This window comes from Arvicola amphibius, chromosome 8 (genome assembly GCF_903992535.2).
Source record: "Arvicola amphibius chromosome 8, mArvAmp1.2, whole genome shotgun sequence".
In the NCBI taxonomy this organism is placed as follows: Eukaryota; Metazoa; Chordata; class Mammalia; order Rodentia; family Cricetidae; genus Arvicola; species Arvicola amphibius.
This window is the reverse complement of record NC_052054.1, coordinates 127,847,129-127,864,557: the sequence shown is the minus strand read 5'-3', so window position 1 is coordinate 127,864,557 and position 17,429 is coordinate 127,847,129. Positions and strand designations below refer to the sequence as shown.

The 17,429-nt window shown below is 40.1% G+C and overlaps 1 protein-coding gene across 1 annotated transcript in view; it reads left to right on the top strand.

Annotated features, from left to right (window-relative positions):
* The window catches only part of Adam23 (ADAM metallopeptidase domain 23), a 159,461-nt gene that overhangs the window by 90,280 nt on the left and 51,752 nt on the right, over nucleotides 1-17,429 (top strand). Inside the window, exons 7-13 of the mRNA XM_042055634.1 lie at nucleotides 2,917-2,989; nucleotides 3,761-3,834; nucleotides 5,618-5,683; nucleotides 12,135-12,206; nucleotides 14,441-14,604; nucleotides 15,378-15,462; nucleotides 16,314-16,404. Of these exons, the coding sequence (XP_041911568.1) occupies nucleotides 2,917-2,989; nucleotides 3,761-3,834; nucleotides 5,618-5,683; nucleotides 12,135-12,206; nucleotides 14,441-14,604; nucleotides 15,378-15,462; nucleotides 16,314-16,404 (625 nt within the window). The remainder of the gene's footprint in view (nucleotides 1-2,916; nucleotides 2,990-3,760; nucleotides 3,835-5,617; nucleotides 5,684-12,134; nucleotides 12,207-14,440; nucleotides 14,605-15,377; nucleotides 15,463-16,313; nucleotides 16,405-17,429) is intronic.

The window sequence follows — 17,429 nt, the reverse complement described above, 5'->3', positions numbered from 1 at the left end:
CTGAACATTAAAGTTTTTTCTTTTGAGACTATAGTAGTCAGTGAGGAATTAATAATATGTCTGTCTCTCTGTCTGTCTGTCCATCCGTCCGTCCGTCCATCCATCCATCCATCCATCATCAATCCATCCATCTACCTATCCACATACCTGTCTGTCTATCTGTCTGTCTACCTATTTGTCTATCTATTCATTTAATATGGATGAGTGTTCTCTGTGTGTGCAGTGCTTGAGGAGGTGAGTAGAGGGACATCAGAGCCCCAGGAAGTGGAGTTATAAAGGATTATAGGTAGGCATGTGGGTGCTGGAAACTGAGCCTGTGTCTGTAAGGGCAACGAGAGCTCTTAACTGCTGAGCAGCCTCTCCAACCCAAACATCTAGTCTTTTGACAAAAATGGCACCATTTGTTTGTGTGTGTGTGTGTGTGTATGTGTGTGATGTGTGTGTGAGACCTTTGCACACGTACTCACATATGATTGTGGAATAACCTTTCAAATTTGAGGCAGAAAAGCCATTAAATTGTATGAGGTGATATTTGAACAAGCCTGTATGGGTTTTGATGAATAATTTCAAAACTTTCTAGGCAAGGATGACAGTTTACCCTAGATTATTACATCCTCTGATGAGCAGACGCTCTCCCTGCTCTGTGAGCGGGTAGATATCCGCACTACAGCAAACCTGTCAGACACTCAGCAGAACACCTAACTTTCAGCTGTGATCAACTTCTCTCTTACCTCCCTCCCCAAAGAAACCCCCAAAGAAAGCAATGACAATAAGTCCAAGGGAGTTCTCTAAGCTTTCTCATTTTAAGAATGTGCAAATGAGGTAATTTCCAGCGCATCTGTAATAGGACAATTTTTGCAGACTGGTGAATTCATAAATGTGTTACAGTACCCACTGAACTGCTGAAAGGGTTTATGTACATGTAAACTCTTATTATCAAAATGTTTAAAGAACTGGTTCTTCACCGCCGTAGCTGTAATTATTCTGCTTGAGGCTGATAGCTACGTGCTTATTATCCCCTGTTCCCTGCCTGCCTCCCACTGCCTCCCTTTTGTTCACAAATGATTTCTTCTCGTTTCCACTGTGGGTGGGGGCAAAGGAGCAGAACTTGAATCTTGAAATTAGTTGTAAAAATCGTGTTGCAATTCAGAGGTAAGCTTCCCTATGGTAGGTGCCTTTTTATGTTCCCAGAATAAAGAGCTGACCAAAAGAGAATTTGGATTTTTGGATGGCCACATTATTATTACTATTAATTTTAGCATACTTTGTAGTAAGTTAGAAGTATGGAGAGGAAAGTTCCAGTGAGAATTCACATTCTGTTGCAAATGGAAAGTAAATAGCAATGTCTTTAATTATTGTTTTCAATCAAAGGTAATAAGAAGGGCCTTTTAAATAAATATTTTTATGATCATAAACTAAGTATTAGCTGAGTATGGTGATGTATGCCTGTCATCCCCACTACACAGGAAGGTGAAACCAGAGGAACTTCAGATCAAGGCCAGCCTGGGAAGCTTAGTGAGACCTTGTCTCAAATATGTTCAAACAAACAAACAAAAATGAACAACCAGAACAACACCAAACAAAACAAAACAAAAAGCAGGCTAGGGATTGCTTAGTGGCCCAGATCTTGCTTAGTATTCATGAGAGTCTGGGTTCAATTACCAATATTACAAAAAACGCCAAATCTAGTAATATATTTGGCAATTTGAAAAGCAAAATGCTTAACTAAATAGTAGTGATCCACCATACCATCCCCAAAGATAATGTCTTATCACCTTTTTCAATTAGACAATTCCATGTATATTTTAAATACATTGATTGGATCATTTCATAGCACAACTTAACCCAATCATGTTTCTTCTCTGAATCTCAGCATTTCTATTCGTTAAATAGAAATGTGATGGTTGATCTAGGTTGTCAACTTGGTATACCTAAGAAGAGGGAAGCTCAGCTGAAGAACCGTCTCCCTCAGAATGGCCTATGGAGCCTTTTCTTAATTGCTGATTCATATAGGATAGCCACACCCACTGTGGGTGGTACTATCCCTAGACTGGTGGAATTAAATAGGGATCCCGGGCTGTATAAAAAGGTAGCCGAGCTAACCAGGGGAGGGCAGGCAGTGAGCAGCACTCCTCCATGGTCTCTGCTTCAGTTCCTGCCTCCTGTCTTCAGTTTCTTCCGTGACTGACTGTAACCCTCAAGCTGGAACAAACCCTCTCCTTCTCAGATTGGTTTTGGTAAATGTTTTGTCATTGCAGCAGAAACCACAGGGCAGGGATAGAGTACAGACCACACGGGCTTCCTGTTGGGAACAAATTGGATAATGCACAAGTCGACGCTGGTTAGCAGGCACTCAGCTCTCGGCTTTCAAAGCTGCTCCCACTTCTAATACTAAGGAGTCAGTGTCATGTCTAGGCAAGGGATATGAGTGTTTTCAAGGTTGCTTATGGATATTTTCAAAATCTTTCTCAAACGATGCTACCAGTGATGTGTGAGTACGTTCTGCCTTGTAGCTGTAATTAACTATGGATGTCGTAATTTTTAAATCATTTACAGCTTGGTGGGAAAATTGCCGTTTTATCTCCCTAAAATTTGTGTTTTAAAAGCATATTAAAGCACTAACATTTTCTCATGCTGGTGGACATTCTGCTCCTTTTTTATGTGTTTCCTACTCGGGGCTTTGAAAGAAGCTGAGATTTAAGAGGAACGGACAAAACTGTGCTTTGATCTAAAGGGGGGGGGGAGTTGAAGGGCACTGTTTTATTTAAAATTAGAGATTCAACAAGCATATCCCTTTCCTTCTGATAACTAACGCCCCCACGGTAGAAGGGTATTAGAGCAAAGCATCCCACTAACACAGATGCCCAGTGTCTTCACGTCTCACTTCTCCATTTCCGGCAATTGTCTTTGTTTCAGAAAAGCACAGGCCGACCACACATAATCCAGAAAACCCTGGCAGGACAATATTCTAAGCTGATGAAGAATCTCAGTAAGTTTTAATTAAAATAGCCATGATATGTGCTGCGGGCTGTGACTTGACAGACCGCTGGAGTCGTGCAGGCTTGCTGGGAAGGGAAATTGGTCTGAGAGCTGAGATCGGCAGCGTGGGTGGGGAGTGGAGTCCCAGCTGAGCCTTGCGTGGGATGAGACATCGAGAGATGTTTCAGTGGCGATGACAAATGAATCTCTGGCGTGAAGCTGGGCTGGGAACCTGAGTGTGGCCAAACGTAAATTAATGATTGCTTTCTGACCGGGTGGACATTCATGCTTGCGGTTAGTTTACCCGCCATTCTGCGCTGCCTCGGCTGTTCACCCTCGAAGCATCTGTAGCATGTTTAATCGGGGCAAAGGCTTCTTTCGATTTCCTGAGGGCATGTGATAATATGCCTGTATACTAATGCCCAGAGTCTTTCATAATTTATACAAAACTTTATGCCACATATCATTTTAAATTCTAAAATAGGGCGGAATATGTAGTAGAGTTCATATGATGTTGTTAAATGGTTGTAGGTCAAACAGCTATCATCTGATCAACCTTGGATACCTCATGTTTTTTTAAGATAAGAGGGAAATAGATTTTGAGCTGTCTTTGTGAGCGTGAAATGTTGGACAGTCTATGCACCGTTTCACTACAGGCTATTTTGGCGTTGTGGTGACATTTATTATTAACAACGGTACTGTTCTTTCATGTAATATTTGGAGACTATTCTCAGTGGAACGCTGTCCAGATCCATTTGATGCTCATTTTCCTCTTACACAGGCTCAGATGGCAGTGACCAGTGGCCTTTGCTACCTGAATTACAGTGGCTGAGAAGAAGGAAGAGAGCAGTGAGTGTGAGTGTGGCCCGGGCCGCAGGCTTCCTCTTCCCCTTGGGAGTCTGCTCCACCCTGTCTAGACTCTCCCCTTCAGAACAAACTGCACGGAACAGCCTCCGTCTCAAGAGCATCTCTCACACAATGCTATTTACTCCTCTCTCCCTACTAATGATAAGAGTGTCCTGTGAGCTCTGATGTCATGTAAAAAAAATGTGTTGTTTTAGTTCTGTTTTCAACGTGTTTTTCTTATAAAAATGGGAGTACATGTTTTCCTAATGAAAATCACAGTAGGGCTGGTGAGATGGCGGACCAGGTGAAGCTTAATAACCAGAGTTCCATCCTTGGCACTGAAGGTGGAAGGAGAGAATTGATTCCAGTAGTTAATCTATGACTTCTGCGTGTGCTCACCCTCCCGATACAAACAAAAACAAACAAACAAACAAACAAACAAACGAGCAAGCAAGCAATAAGGATAGTGCACAACAGCTTTAGAGATGATATTGATTGTGCAATGTCATATAAAACATTTCTGTCAAAAGTTTAGTAAGAGTTGGGTTTTGAAATATTGGCCAATCAAGTTGATTTGTCTTTCTTCCAAATGAAAAATGAAGAACTCTGTTATACCAAATTTGAAAGCTGAATGAGCTTTTCAGAACAGAATGTCAGAAAGTCATTTCTCCATCGGTGATGGGACAGTGGCTAAATAATGGGAAATGGTATAACCAGTAACGGTTGCATGTTTCTTGTGCACTAATAAATGCACAGTGGCGTTGTAACTAAATATGTCCATAGTCTTTTTGTAGTAGATCAGAAGACTTTAATGACTGGGACTGTTCGGTAATTATATGGTGAATGCCATGTAACCAAGAATTAATTCTACAGCTTATAGGTTACATGGTAATTCTCTAGATAACTTAATGAGTAATTATAGCACAAATTACACAGTTTGGATAGTACTTAGTTGAATGTATTTTCTGTGTTAAATTAATTAGACGCCCCAGCGATCTAAAAGTTAGTTCAAGTTTGAATCATTTTCTTGCGTAGTGTATACTGGTATGCTAACCATGAATACTATTTTTATGTGCACTTAGTGATCTTTGCTTCCTCTTGAAAGAGCAGCTGCCTCCTACAGCTTCCCTTCTACTACCGTCTACCCCAGATGGACCTGTTACTGTGTACACTAAGGAGAAAAAAAAACCATCATATTAACTTTTCAACTGTAAAAATAAATACATGTGAATGAGAAGCCCAACAGCCTCTAGTCCTAAAGTGTTATCTGCCAGCCCCATTCCTGTTAGTAGCTGGGAACTGGTACACCGTTACTAGACTTCTATTCCATTCTGTTAGTTCTTGTTTACCGCTTTGATTCCTATTTCAGAGATGCATGATGTTCTCATCAAATGCATTTAAATTCCCTTTGACATTTTAAGTAAATATGAATATTTTATCATTTAATGCCATAGAAAGGGGAATTTATTTACTTTTAGCTACTATGATATGCATAGTATCTTTTCCTCTAGACTAATTTCATACAGAAGAAAACTACACAGACAGAAACAACATGATCTGTTTCCAACTTTGGTGAGCAGAGATATTGAAATCGTCTTTTCTAAATTCTTGTTTTTTCACTGACGTTTTTTAGTCACCTGTGCATGGTTGCCTCGCCAGGCTTCTGTTTGGGGTGTTTATACTACAGGCAACGAAGAGTCCTGAAATCCAAGGCTTACCTGTGATTTGACCGAGAAATAGAGAGGCATTATGGCAATCACCATTCTGACCATGCATCTCTCATTTTCTTTAGCCATCACGTGGTGTGTTTGAAGAAATGAAGTATTTGGAACTTATGATCGTAAATGATCACAAGACGGTAAGACTAAAGAATTGATGCTGTCTTAGTCACTGCTCTGTTGCTGTGAAGAGACACCATGACCAAGGCAACTTATAAAAGAAAGCATTGAATCGGGGCCTTGCACACAGCCTCAGAGGGTGAGTCCATGATCATCAGGTGGGAGTGTGGCAGGCAGGCATGATGCTGAGCAGTAGCTGAGAGCTTACATTTGATCAATAAGCAGGAGGCAAGGATGGAGGGACTGGCATTGGCTTTTAAAGCATCAAAGCCCATGCCCAGTGACACACCTCCTCCAACAAGGCCACGCCTCCTAATCCTTCCCAAACAGTTTCACCAACTAGGGCCAAGCATTCAAATATGTGAGCCTCTGGGACATTTTCATTCAGGGCCTCCACAGCATACCCAATAGCTTGCGAAACAAGAAATGCATTTCACTTCAGCTGTTGCTTGTAATAATAAAGTACCTATATTTAGACACAATCTTTTGGTGATTCTAATGGAGCACTGTGTTCTAGATGAGAAAGAGATAGTAACTAATTTTTTACAGCTATGAATTGTAATCTCTTTAATAGAGATTACAATGGGGATATTTACCAATATGATGTTTATCACTTTTCTATGTTTAAAATTCTTATTTTAAATTTCACATCTTGGTGTTTGGTCACTGATTCATTATTTTGTTCCATGCCTTTGTTCTGTGCACAACAGCTTTAGAGATAATACAATAAAATGCTTATACAATGTCATATAAAACATTCCTGTTAAATACCATATAGATAGATAGATAGATAGATAGATAGATAGATAGATAGATACATAGTGTGTGTGTTCCATCCCTAGTAATGGAAAACAAATAAACAAACAAATTAAAGGTCTATCTGAAGAGACCATTTTAAACCAGTGCTTTATTTTTACCAAATATCGACGATACAAATAACTTTGTGTTACACCTGTACAAGTGAAACACGTTGCACTCGGTAACGCTGAAGAGAAATATGGGCAGAAATCTCCACTCCCCATTTGAGCCTCCTAGTCATTTTTTAGATTTTTAGATACACTTTTTAAAAAATTGGCTCACCTCCAGTGCTCACCTGTTCCCATGGTGGGTGATTTCAAGCCACTGTAGTGAGACTCTTGATTTGAAGCTAGGTAAGGATGTGACTGAATTTTTCTTCTGCAATCTTCAAACTCTTTAGGCCAGTGATTATTTGCTATAGTTATGCAGTTTAATCCTAAAAATTGCTAATTAATTGGTTTTAGTTGATTTTACAGAAATGGAGTTATATTTTTGAAAGACTAGGAAGATGAAAACTTTGAAAAATATTTAAACATCAGATATGAGTAAAATCTTATAAAATATTGAAATAAAAATTTGAACAGTATTAAGTCCTTTTTATGAAAACCAAAGTTAAACTTTATGATAAAATTGTACTTTGTACTGAGCTGACCACATGAAGTTCTAGTCAACAGTTCCTTCAGAGAAACCCTTAAGACTGTACATAACAAAAGGCTTACTGTACATTTAAATTTTTATTTGAGTCTTTTACCTTAAAGGATGTTCGAATTAATTACCATTAATTACTAAATACTAATTCAGTTGTATTGAAAATAATTTTCCCCATGGAATTCTTTTTATTTTTGTAGACATACTTAATTTTCTGCCAGTCTTTAAATAAATTTCTTGAGATATGCCAGTAAGAAGGAAAATTTGTTAGAATTACGTATACCTGAAAGTCGTTCCTGGTAAGGAGAACCAAGTGTTAGGTGGTGACTCGCTCTGGGAAAGACTTCAGTCGGAGTTTCTGAACATTGCTGGGGGGGGGGGGGCATCTCCATCTTAGCCCCCTTTTGCAGGCTGAGGTTTTCCCAACTACTTTTCAAACCTGATGGTTGTGCATGCTGTGAAATTATGACTTTAGAAGCTTGAGCTTTCCCTAACACCCATTATACAACCCTTGTAATGTATGGATACAATAAGTAAGCTGTGTACCACACTGTTGAACATGCAAAGTGCGTGTGCATTCTGCCCATATGAGTAGCTGGGAATATCAGTTCTTTAGAGGTTTATTTTGTTCCCTATTATTAGTGTGTGTGTGTGTGTGTGTGTGTGTGTGAGAGAGAGAGAGAGAGAGAGAGAGAGAGAGAGAGAGAGAGAAGGAGCTCGCAAGAGTACCACAGTGTCCCCAATTGTTCATAAAATGCAATAGCTCCTTTCTCAAAAAATATTACTTTCTACAGAGAAAACTTTATTTGCTTATGCCACGTATTTTGTGATAAAAATCACCATCTTATTTGGGGTATAATATCCTTTAATTTATTTTAAACATTTGTTTAAAATAAAATGTTTATTTTTTATTATTAGTTTATTAGTGTGTGTGTGTGTGTGTGTGTGTGTGTGGTGTCATGGCTGTAGGCATTCATGGTGTGGAAGTCAGAGATCAGCTTTCAGGGATCAGTGTTTTTTCTTCTATCTTGTTGCTTCTGCTGTGCTGTGCTCAAGACCAGCTGGCAAGTCAGTCTCCACTCCCTGCCTCACCATAGGGTGCTGGAATTACAGATGCCTGACATGAATTCTGGCTCTCTCTCTCTCTCTCTCTCTCATGTGGATTCAGAGGACTAATGTTGCCAGGATTACGAGGCTCTCTCTCTCTCTCTCTCTCTCTCTCTCTCTCTCTCTCTCTGTGGATTCAGAGGACTAATGTTGCCAGGATTACGAGGCTCTCTCTCTCTCTCTCTCTCTCTCTCTCTCTCTCTCTCTCTCTCTCATGTGGATTCAGAGGACTAATGTTGCCAGGATTACGAGGCTCTCTCTCTCTCTCTCTCTCTCTCTCTCTGTGGATTCAGAGGACTAATGTTGCCAGGATTACGAGGCTCTCTCTCTCTCTCTCTCTCTCTCTCTCTCTCTGTGGATTCAGAGGACTAATGTTGCCAGGATTACGAGGCTCTCTCTCTCTCTCTCTCTCTCTCTCTCTCTCTCTCTCTGTGGATTCAGAGGACTAATGTTGCCAGGATTACGAGGCTCTCTCTCTCTCTCTCTCTCTCTCTCTCTCTCTCTCTCTATGTGGATTCAGAGGACTAATGTTACCAGGATTACGAGGCAAGCGTTACTCACTGAGCCTTCTTATCAGTGCGTGTCTTTTAATTAAAAAAAGAAATTTAAAGCTTTTAAATCAACAAAGTTTGGATTTTCATTGCATTGCAAAAATTTATATTGGATGAGAATTGGGCATGATATTTTAATGATAAATTGGGGAGATATATTTTCAAAATGAAAACAAACAAACAACTTTGATTTTTGAATGGTGATAATTCCCAGGTTAAAGTGAAACAAGCTGAGAGTTTCTAGCATTTAAAAAATGATTGCTATGGACTAATAGCATTAAATATTCCCCTTGTCTTAGATAGAATAGGTTGCATTCTGTTCTATCATCGTCCCTAATGAATATTCATTTTTAAGAACCCTCATAGGATTTGAGAAAAGCCCTTTTGGAGGAAATCTTTCTACTGAGCGAAGTTTTAAAATATAAATTGCTGCAGAAATGCAGTGACCGGGTAGGGAGCAGAGCACCGCCCTCCTGGGCTGCAAGCCAGGGTGAGCTGGGCTAAGTGAATCCCTCAGTTTCCTATGCCTGGAGACAAGCTGCCGGGCTTTAGCATGATCTTCCCATCAGAAGCCCCTTCTCGCAGTGTTCGTCCTGTATGAGTCAGCGGGATTTTATAATTCTTACCTTTGGGTTGAAAATAAGGTTCTGATTTAATTGTTTTCAAAAGGGCACATTTCTTAAGGGGCTCATTTATTCAGGAAGCGAAAGCCAGTTTGCTGGTTTAAATGGAAATGGTTTTCGGTGATCAGAAAACGTGAAGGTAGGTTCTGTCATAAATGGAGCTTGCGTGCTTTTCTTTATTTGCCAGATTAGTTCTCATTCATGCAGGAAATGGAAACATTTTGCCTACATTTGCATTAAAGCTCCTCTCTCTAATATTGGCTGCCTGAAAAATTGCACCTATCGTATTTTGAACAAGCAGCCCAATTATCAGTGGCTTTCAATTAGAAAGGAAAAAAAAAATCTCTCAAATTTGGAGACAGCATCTTGGTACCTAGCTGGCGGAACCGAATCTGTGAGCAATTATAGCTTGATAACAGTCTGCAAACATTTCTTTGAGCTGCTTAAGATAAAAATAAATATTAAAAAACTGCCTAATAAAAAATTGGTTGAGATATTTTAAAGCACACACAAAGCCAGTGTTTTGCTTCCATTACTGCTGCGTTATTAAATATGAACCAGTAAGTGAAAATCAATGATGGCTCAAATATTTTTTCAATTAAAACCTCATTTGGTTTTCCTTATTTAAAAACCACTGTATTTTTTTTTATGTACCAAACAAATTACAAATTTTTATCAGTGATCCTGACTTGTTGGGGCTATTTAATAAACAGTAGCTTATAACTCTTTCATAAGAATTTCATAACTGAATAAGTTAATCTCATCTTCCAGCTCAGAATAAGACAAATTTGTTTTCAGCCCCATGATCCCAGATAAATTATTTGAGGATTAATAAATCTCACTTCCATAAAGCTGTGTTGAAGGAGAGACAGTTGTTCATCGATCCTAGGTGCCCAGGAAATGGGATTTCAAGTTAATAAAACTAGTGTTTCCTCTGTGGGGCTGGGAACCCAGCAAGTCACTCTCCTGAGCTTCCTCCTCAGCCCTGGTCTGCCCCTGCTCTCCTCTCCCTCCCTCCTTGCCTCCCTCTCTCCCTCTCTCCCTCCCTCCCCCCTCTCTCCCTCTCTCCCTCCCCCCTCTTTCCCTCTCTCTCTCCCCCCTTCTTCCCTCTTTCTCTCTTTTTCTTTCCTTTTTGAACAGCTTTCTTCTTTTCTGGTTTCTAAGACAGTAGTCCTCCCTCTAACTGTTTAATATCTGACTTCTCAGATATTGTATCTGCCTACTCCCCAGCCCCAACCTCTAAGTTGACTCAGGACTCTGTGGCCCTTCCTGACGATGGCTTCCAGCTTGAAGTCTTTAAATAGGATTATGACCTGAGATCTTCCAGCCCATACTTCAGAGCTCTAGACTTCTGAGTTCCGTACTCAGGGAACTAACTGTGAACTCAGCATCTTTGTTTTGGCACTAAACAGGCCGTTCACATTTGGTACCTCGGAATCACAGTTCAGAATTCCTGCACTGGTCCCAATGTGTCTTTTGAAATTCATAGTTTAGGAACAGTTTTCAAATTCACATGGTCGTGGTATTCAGAGGTAGGGTCTTTGGGAAGTATCTAAGATTATAGGAGGAGGAAAAAATGTGATTTTTATTATAAATATTCTTAATCTTTCTGAAAGATATAATTGATTTAATAACTGTAATTGAAGATAAATTTCAAAGATTTGCATAGTACAAAAAATCATTGGTTTAAACCATGTTTTTATTTTTTCTTGTGGTTGTAAAGCTAGCAATAGCCTCATGGAGGAGTTGAGGTCATGGTGCTCCTACAGCAGACTTGAGCTTTCGGAGGTCCTCCTCTTCAACATATGTTAAGTAAAGTATCCGACTTCCTGATAAAAATGCAGCCCATTAGTGGGGGATGCAGAGTACAACGGTGGAACGTTTGTTCTACAGTGGTAGAACATGCAGTCTTGGACTGTGTCTCCTGTAGTACAAACAAAACCAGACCTCCCCCAAACCCAAGCAAATGCCCATAGATGTTTTGCTCTGTTCTTGAGACAGAGCCTGGTTATATTGACAGGCAGTTTTGGAACTCTTGGACTCAAGGGCTCTTCCTACCTCTGTCCCACAAATGCTGAGATTATAGATGTGCATCACTATGCCAGGCCCACGTATTGACATATAGAGCGCTTTTGCTAAGTTTCCTTAAGTAATTATAGTGATCCATTATTGTTTGGCATACTTCTTTGACTTTTTAGTCCTTCTTTGGATTTGATCATGCAAAATTAAGGCTTGCTCTAGGAGTGGCATCCTCACGAGGGACTTACTGAATGCAAGGCAAATTCTTCCCCATCTTGGACAATATCTGGAGTGCTACCTGAAAAGAAATGGTCTTGACCTGTGCATGGCCTTGAGTTTAAAGTGAGGAAGGTGTCCCATTGACACTGGGTTTTCGTCTAAGCCCTTTGTAGATGGTAAAGATTCATTTTTATAAAAACAAAAGAGCCAAATAGGTTGCTTTTAAGACTGAATGAAAGGTTGACTTCTAGGGACAGAGTTTCCAGGAACACTTCTGTAGGCTCCTTCATGCCCTGGGATATCTTGAGTATTTTACAGTTTTGCTGCCTTGGTTTCGGTTGCAGGGAAAGAACAAGAAGAAGAAGAAAAAAAAAAGCAACACTGTCTCCAGTGTGGCACAAACCAATTTCTGACCTTTTGATGCACATTTCTAGTATCCCGCAGAGGTCTCTGCTCATAGCGTCGATTAGGATTTGATAGTGACTGTTTATCTTTTTGCTCCCCAGTATAAGAAGCACCGCTCTTCTCACGCGCACACCAACAACTTTGCAAAGTCTGTGGTCAACCTGGTAGATTCTGTAAGTAGCTTGGTTTTCTTGAAACTTCTCTTTGTTAACTGAAAAGTCTTGGCTTATGCCTCCTTCTCTCTATTCACTGATTTTGTTAGCTCTTAGTTGGATGAAATAAAAAATTTCTTCACATACATATCTATACATATTCATATTCGTATCCTGGTGAATAGACTGTCGGATGGTAAGCTTTATGAAAAGTATTCTGGGCTTTAGAATTCTCAGAATCCCCAGGATACTTTAGTATTGTTTCTTTCTTTTAAGCTTATTGACTTTCATTAATTATCATTTTAATTCTATGTATCTGTGGGGTGCAGTGTAATAATTTGATACATGTGTACTGTATCTAATGAGCAAATCAGAGTAGCTAGCATCGCCACCTCCTTAAACAGTGAGAAATTTTTATTAACCGACAGTAATAGTATAGCATTGCCTCTGCTGGTACCGGAGTCCATGGGGGATAAAGAGCAACGGAGGAAGACTGGAAAGCTGGAAATTAGCCTCCGCAAATGAGACTTTATTAATAACTACTTGAGCTTTTCCTAAATATTTTGCGTAAGTTGAGAAGTCCTAATGGATTGAGGCAGAATGTATTTGGAGGCTTTAGATAGATAAAAATTTCAAGACCATGTATTTATTATCTTAGTTCTCCCATGGTGGAATATTTCAGATTTAATTTCTAGTATTCTAGGTGACAGAATTGGGTGTCATCACCTCATAAAATAATTTGAAATGATAAAACGTCTACTTCTTTCAAAGGGGAGCCAACCCTCCATATCTTCACTGTGGCGTGCCTTTCCATTCCTGTCCCCTCCTAAGTTCCAAAGAATGATCATTTAGATTTTCTTCTTGTTTCCCACCTTAGGTAGTAACCCCACAGAGCTGGATTTCATCCATTATGTTCCAATAAATAATTCAATTTGACTCACATAAATGAATTTATGTATTCTTCTGTGAAGTGCTACTTTGTTAGGTTAAATATATTTTTATCTTGTATTTTTTTTGTATGGTCCCTCTTAACTGCGGAAAAAAAATCGTTTTTATAAATTGCCGAGCATCTCAATGCTACTCACTCTGAGGATCTGCCTTTTAAACAGCCCCAAACCACCCGTCATGTAAATATTCATAACATATTTTGTGCACCTAGCATATGTTATGTGCCTCATAGGCACAGCTGACAAAATTGTAATATGAGTTGATGTGCATAGAATATGTAATATAAAATTAAGGTTGAGCCCCTGAGAGCCAGTTTACATCTGCCTTATTACTTTTCTTTAATTTTAGCTCTTGTCATTCTGCTCACAGGAAAGGCATAGATGGATATGGAAAAGAGAATCTTAAATACATCTTCTCCCATGCAAAATCTATTTATTAGGCAGCATCTCTGCATTAGTAATTTTTGCATGATTGAATAGAAGCATACTTTACAAAATTTAATTTTAGTTTGTGTTATATTTGTAAAGTTCTGAAGCTCATCACTGATTGCAAAAGTATATTACACTTAACTTATCTTTGTGTAAAGCCACTATAGCATCAACTTTTTGATAATTTCTTTATTCAGTATCTTCAAAGGCCATTCATTTGTTTTCTCAGATAGTTTAAAAGTAAGACACCATGGCAACTCTCATTGAAGCTGCTTAACTCTGTGCGCTATTTATTTGGCCCCAAGTAGAGAGCACAGAAGACTAGCAAACTGTGTATGAGTGATTCCACTCTGCAGCGAGGTTGAGATTGGTGATGTAAATCTGTTTGTTCCCCTCTCTTGGCCTCAGCTCTAGGATTCACTCTGAGGATTATTACGTTGTGTGGCAAGGCAGCTGTACTGTTTGATGAACTGTCTAAAGCTGCAGGTTATATTGTACATAGAGTCACTATGTCAGGCTCCGGCTTCTTGCCTCCTGCGGGGTTTGGAAAGGTTATTTTGCTGAACCCTGTTGTCAGAGCAGGTCCTGACTTGAGAATCTTATCATCCCTGTATCCCTCTCCTAAGATTCCAGGCAACTGAAGATGCTAAGGTGAGAGAAGGAATAATCTTTAGGAGAGTAGAGAATACTTAGTTATATGAGTTTTCTTCTTTGTTTTGGTTCTTGGAAAAGAGAGATTAAAGCGGGTTCTGTGTGATTAGCTAATTCTGACCCCATGTTCTCTCACCTCCCCCCTCTTCCCTTCCGCTGACTGACTCACTGATTGTGCCTGTTTGACCCAGTGTTTCCTCCTGCACCTGTCCTGTTGTATACCCTCAGATTTACAAGGAACAGCTCAACACTAGGGTTGTCCTAGTGGCCGTAGAGACCTGGACTGAGAAGGATCAAATTGACATCACCATCAACCCCGTGCAGATGCTGTATGAGTTCTCCAAGTACCGGCAGCGCATCAAGCAGCATGCCGATGCTGTCCACCTCATCTCGTACGTGCTCCTTCCGACGGTTACTGCGGTTTCGACTCGGGTTTATCTTTATCTCTGCTCGGTATCAGGGAGCAGTGACTTCTACAGTGTTGCTGCTGGCCCCCTTCTCTGTTCAGAGAGGTGGGATTCCAGGGCTGGCACGCTGTGGTTCTACTGTCCGGGCACAGAGCTCCCATCCTGCATCTAAGATGCTACGGCACTGTTGTCTTCAGTGCAGGCATCAGGGATGCCAGGCTTGGAGACGGGCAAGAGGGTATTCCTTCTGTAAAGTCAGCGTCTGTAAAGCAGGTTGCCCGAGCTTGTGTGCATCCATCCGGTTCACACAGTTTGCTGGGTCATAGTCACATGGCCGCACCTAGCTGTAGGAAGTCTAGGAAGCGTCTTTTTAGATGAACTATTGAAAATAGTTATGTTTCTGTCACTAAGGAAGAGTCCTATACTTCTTATCATTTTTTCCTCTTTTCCTCTCAAAGCTGTTTCTTTCCCACATGCCTCCACGATTCTGTCCTGCAATCAAACCAAGCAACACCTTCCTGCCATGCCATCGTTACCTTTAACTTCTTTCTCAGCCGTCATCAATTTATAATAATTTAGCATAAGCTATTCTCTAGTAGAAAGAGTCAATGTGTTCCTAAGAGCATGCACTGAAATATTTTTGAATCAGTTTTGATTTCCAGTTGAGGGTGGTGTCCAGGCTGTTGGGTGTGTGGGCGAATGCACGTGGGTTGGGAGTGTTTACGTGGTGTTTTCTAACAGTGCTTTGTTTCCCCAAGGCGTGTGACATTCCATTACAAGAGAAGCAGTCTGAGTTACTTCGGAGGTGTGTGCTCTCGCGTTAGAGGGGTCGGTGTAAATGAGGTAACTTTCTTTAACTAGAGTTGTCTCTGCAACTGCTCCTCTTTATTCGTTAAGACCCGGTATATAATAGTGCATGTTTTGAATGATGGCATTGACAATGTAACCTGGATGACAGATCAGTAAACAGAGCCCAAAGCCCTCCTTTAAGTTTATAATGATAGCTTTGGATAGCATCATGGTAGTTTTGCAAAGTGTAAAAATTACCTGAAAATAGGCTCAGAGATTTGTTTTTAGGCCTGTATAGCTGAGACGTTAAGTTTTTATAAACCTATCAATCTTTTTCCCATGATTTTTTTAATTTTTAGTGCTTTCCTGCATATATTAAAATTAATACCTTTAAATCAAAAGTTTACAGATTAATGTTTGTCTCTCTATACAAATTTTCATTTTTATGTTTTCTGCCTAAGTTTGGTATGAATTATAGTGAATGTTTTCATAGAATTATTGTTTGAGTATGTTTATTATGAAAATTCTTAATTAAAAGAAGCACCCCAAAGCCTAGCCAACTATGTCAAAATCCTGACCAGCACTGGAGTCTGCTTTAGCAGGCAGTCCCACTTGTTCAGTGGGAGGCCTTTCTTACCATATTTGCACTGAGTTTATCCTTAGCTCACATTCAGTTGGAGCACAAGCTTGGTGACTTGTATTTTCTGTTTCCATGTGGAAATCTTACTGTACTCAATGCTTCTAGTGGCACCGTCTCAAGGGGGAAATGATTCAGGTCATATGTCATCTTTAGATGTTGTGAAGCTCTACTTGGGGACTTGGAATGATAGTGACAACAGCTAAGGAATAATAACTCTGTGCACTCTCTCAAATGTTTCCCACACACTTTCAACTCGGAAAACCAGTATGGTCTTCCAATGGCAGTGGCACAAGTATTGTCTCAGAGCCTGGCTCAAAACCTTGGAATCCAGTGGGAACCTTCTAGTAGAAAGCCAAGTATGTACACTGACTTTCTTACTTGAGTTCATGTATAATTCTGTCTGTGTAATGCATGTCCAGTCATTGAGAATGTTTTATGCCCTAAGTCACTGTAGTTTAATTATAGTGTTATGTCATTCCTTTAAAAAAAAAGTCTTGAACGCCTTGAGATAATTATTAGACTCTTTAGGTGGGAGATATTTCTCTTTCAAAGTCCATAAGCTCATACTTGGTCAGTTTTTTCTTCTTGAGACTGTTGAGACAAGGTGGGGTGGTGGTTGATTGATACGCTTCTCTGAGTCCTAACCATAGACACAACATACCAGCAACAGCTCCGTGAAAAGTTTATCAAAGATACAGTGGACTGGGAAGGAGCTGAGGTCTAGCGTGGACAAGGGTTTTATATTTAAATGCTCACAATCCTTCCCCACATAGTCACATCCAGAAAGATGAGCCCCTTGCTCCCCTTTCCTGGAAAAGCCTGCCGCTGGCCTTTTAAGGTTGGGATAGGTGAAGGGGGATGGACTAGTCCTGTGGTTGAGAGGTAGGTCCATGAGGGAGCTCACCCATGGCCTCTGACCCCTGCAGCAACCAAAGTAAAACAAGCGCCCATTGATGTCACTTCATTGGTCAACATTTTTGTTGACCTGATGAGAAAAGGAAGGAAAGAACGAACTTTCCCAGTGGACCGAGTAGTAAGAGCCATCAGAGATTTAGAATCTTCTGGAAATACCTTATTTCTTTTTAAAATCAGGCTAAAGTCCACACCTCATTTCTTTTAAAAGCAGGATAAAGTCCTACCCAAATTATAGTCCTCTTTGTGCTAGCGCAGTAGTCAAATATAATTTTGAAAAATTTTTGTGGTTAGAAGGCAAAACATCACAATAGGACCTTGAGGAGAAAGATAGCAGTATGTCCGCCCATTGTTCATTTAATGAGAAAATAAGCTGAAGTCGTCATCCTCTTACTATAATCGTCAGAGCCAGGAGTAAAAGTCTCTTTTCCCACCAAGACCTTCCCAGAGAAGAAAAGAGAAATGCATT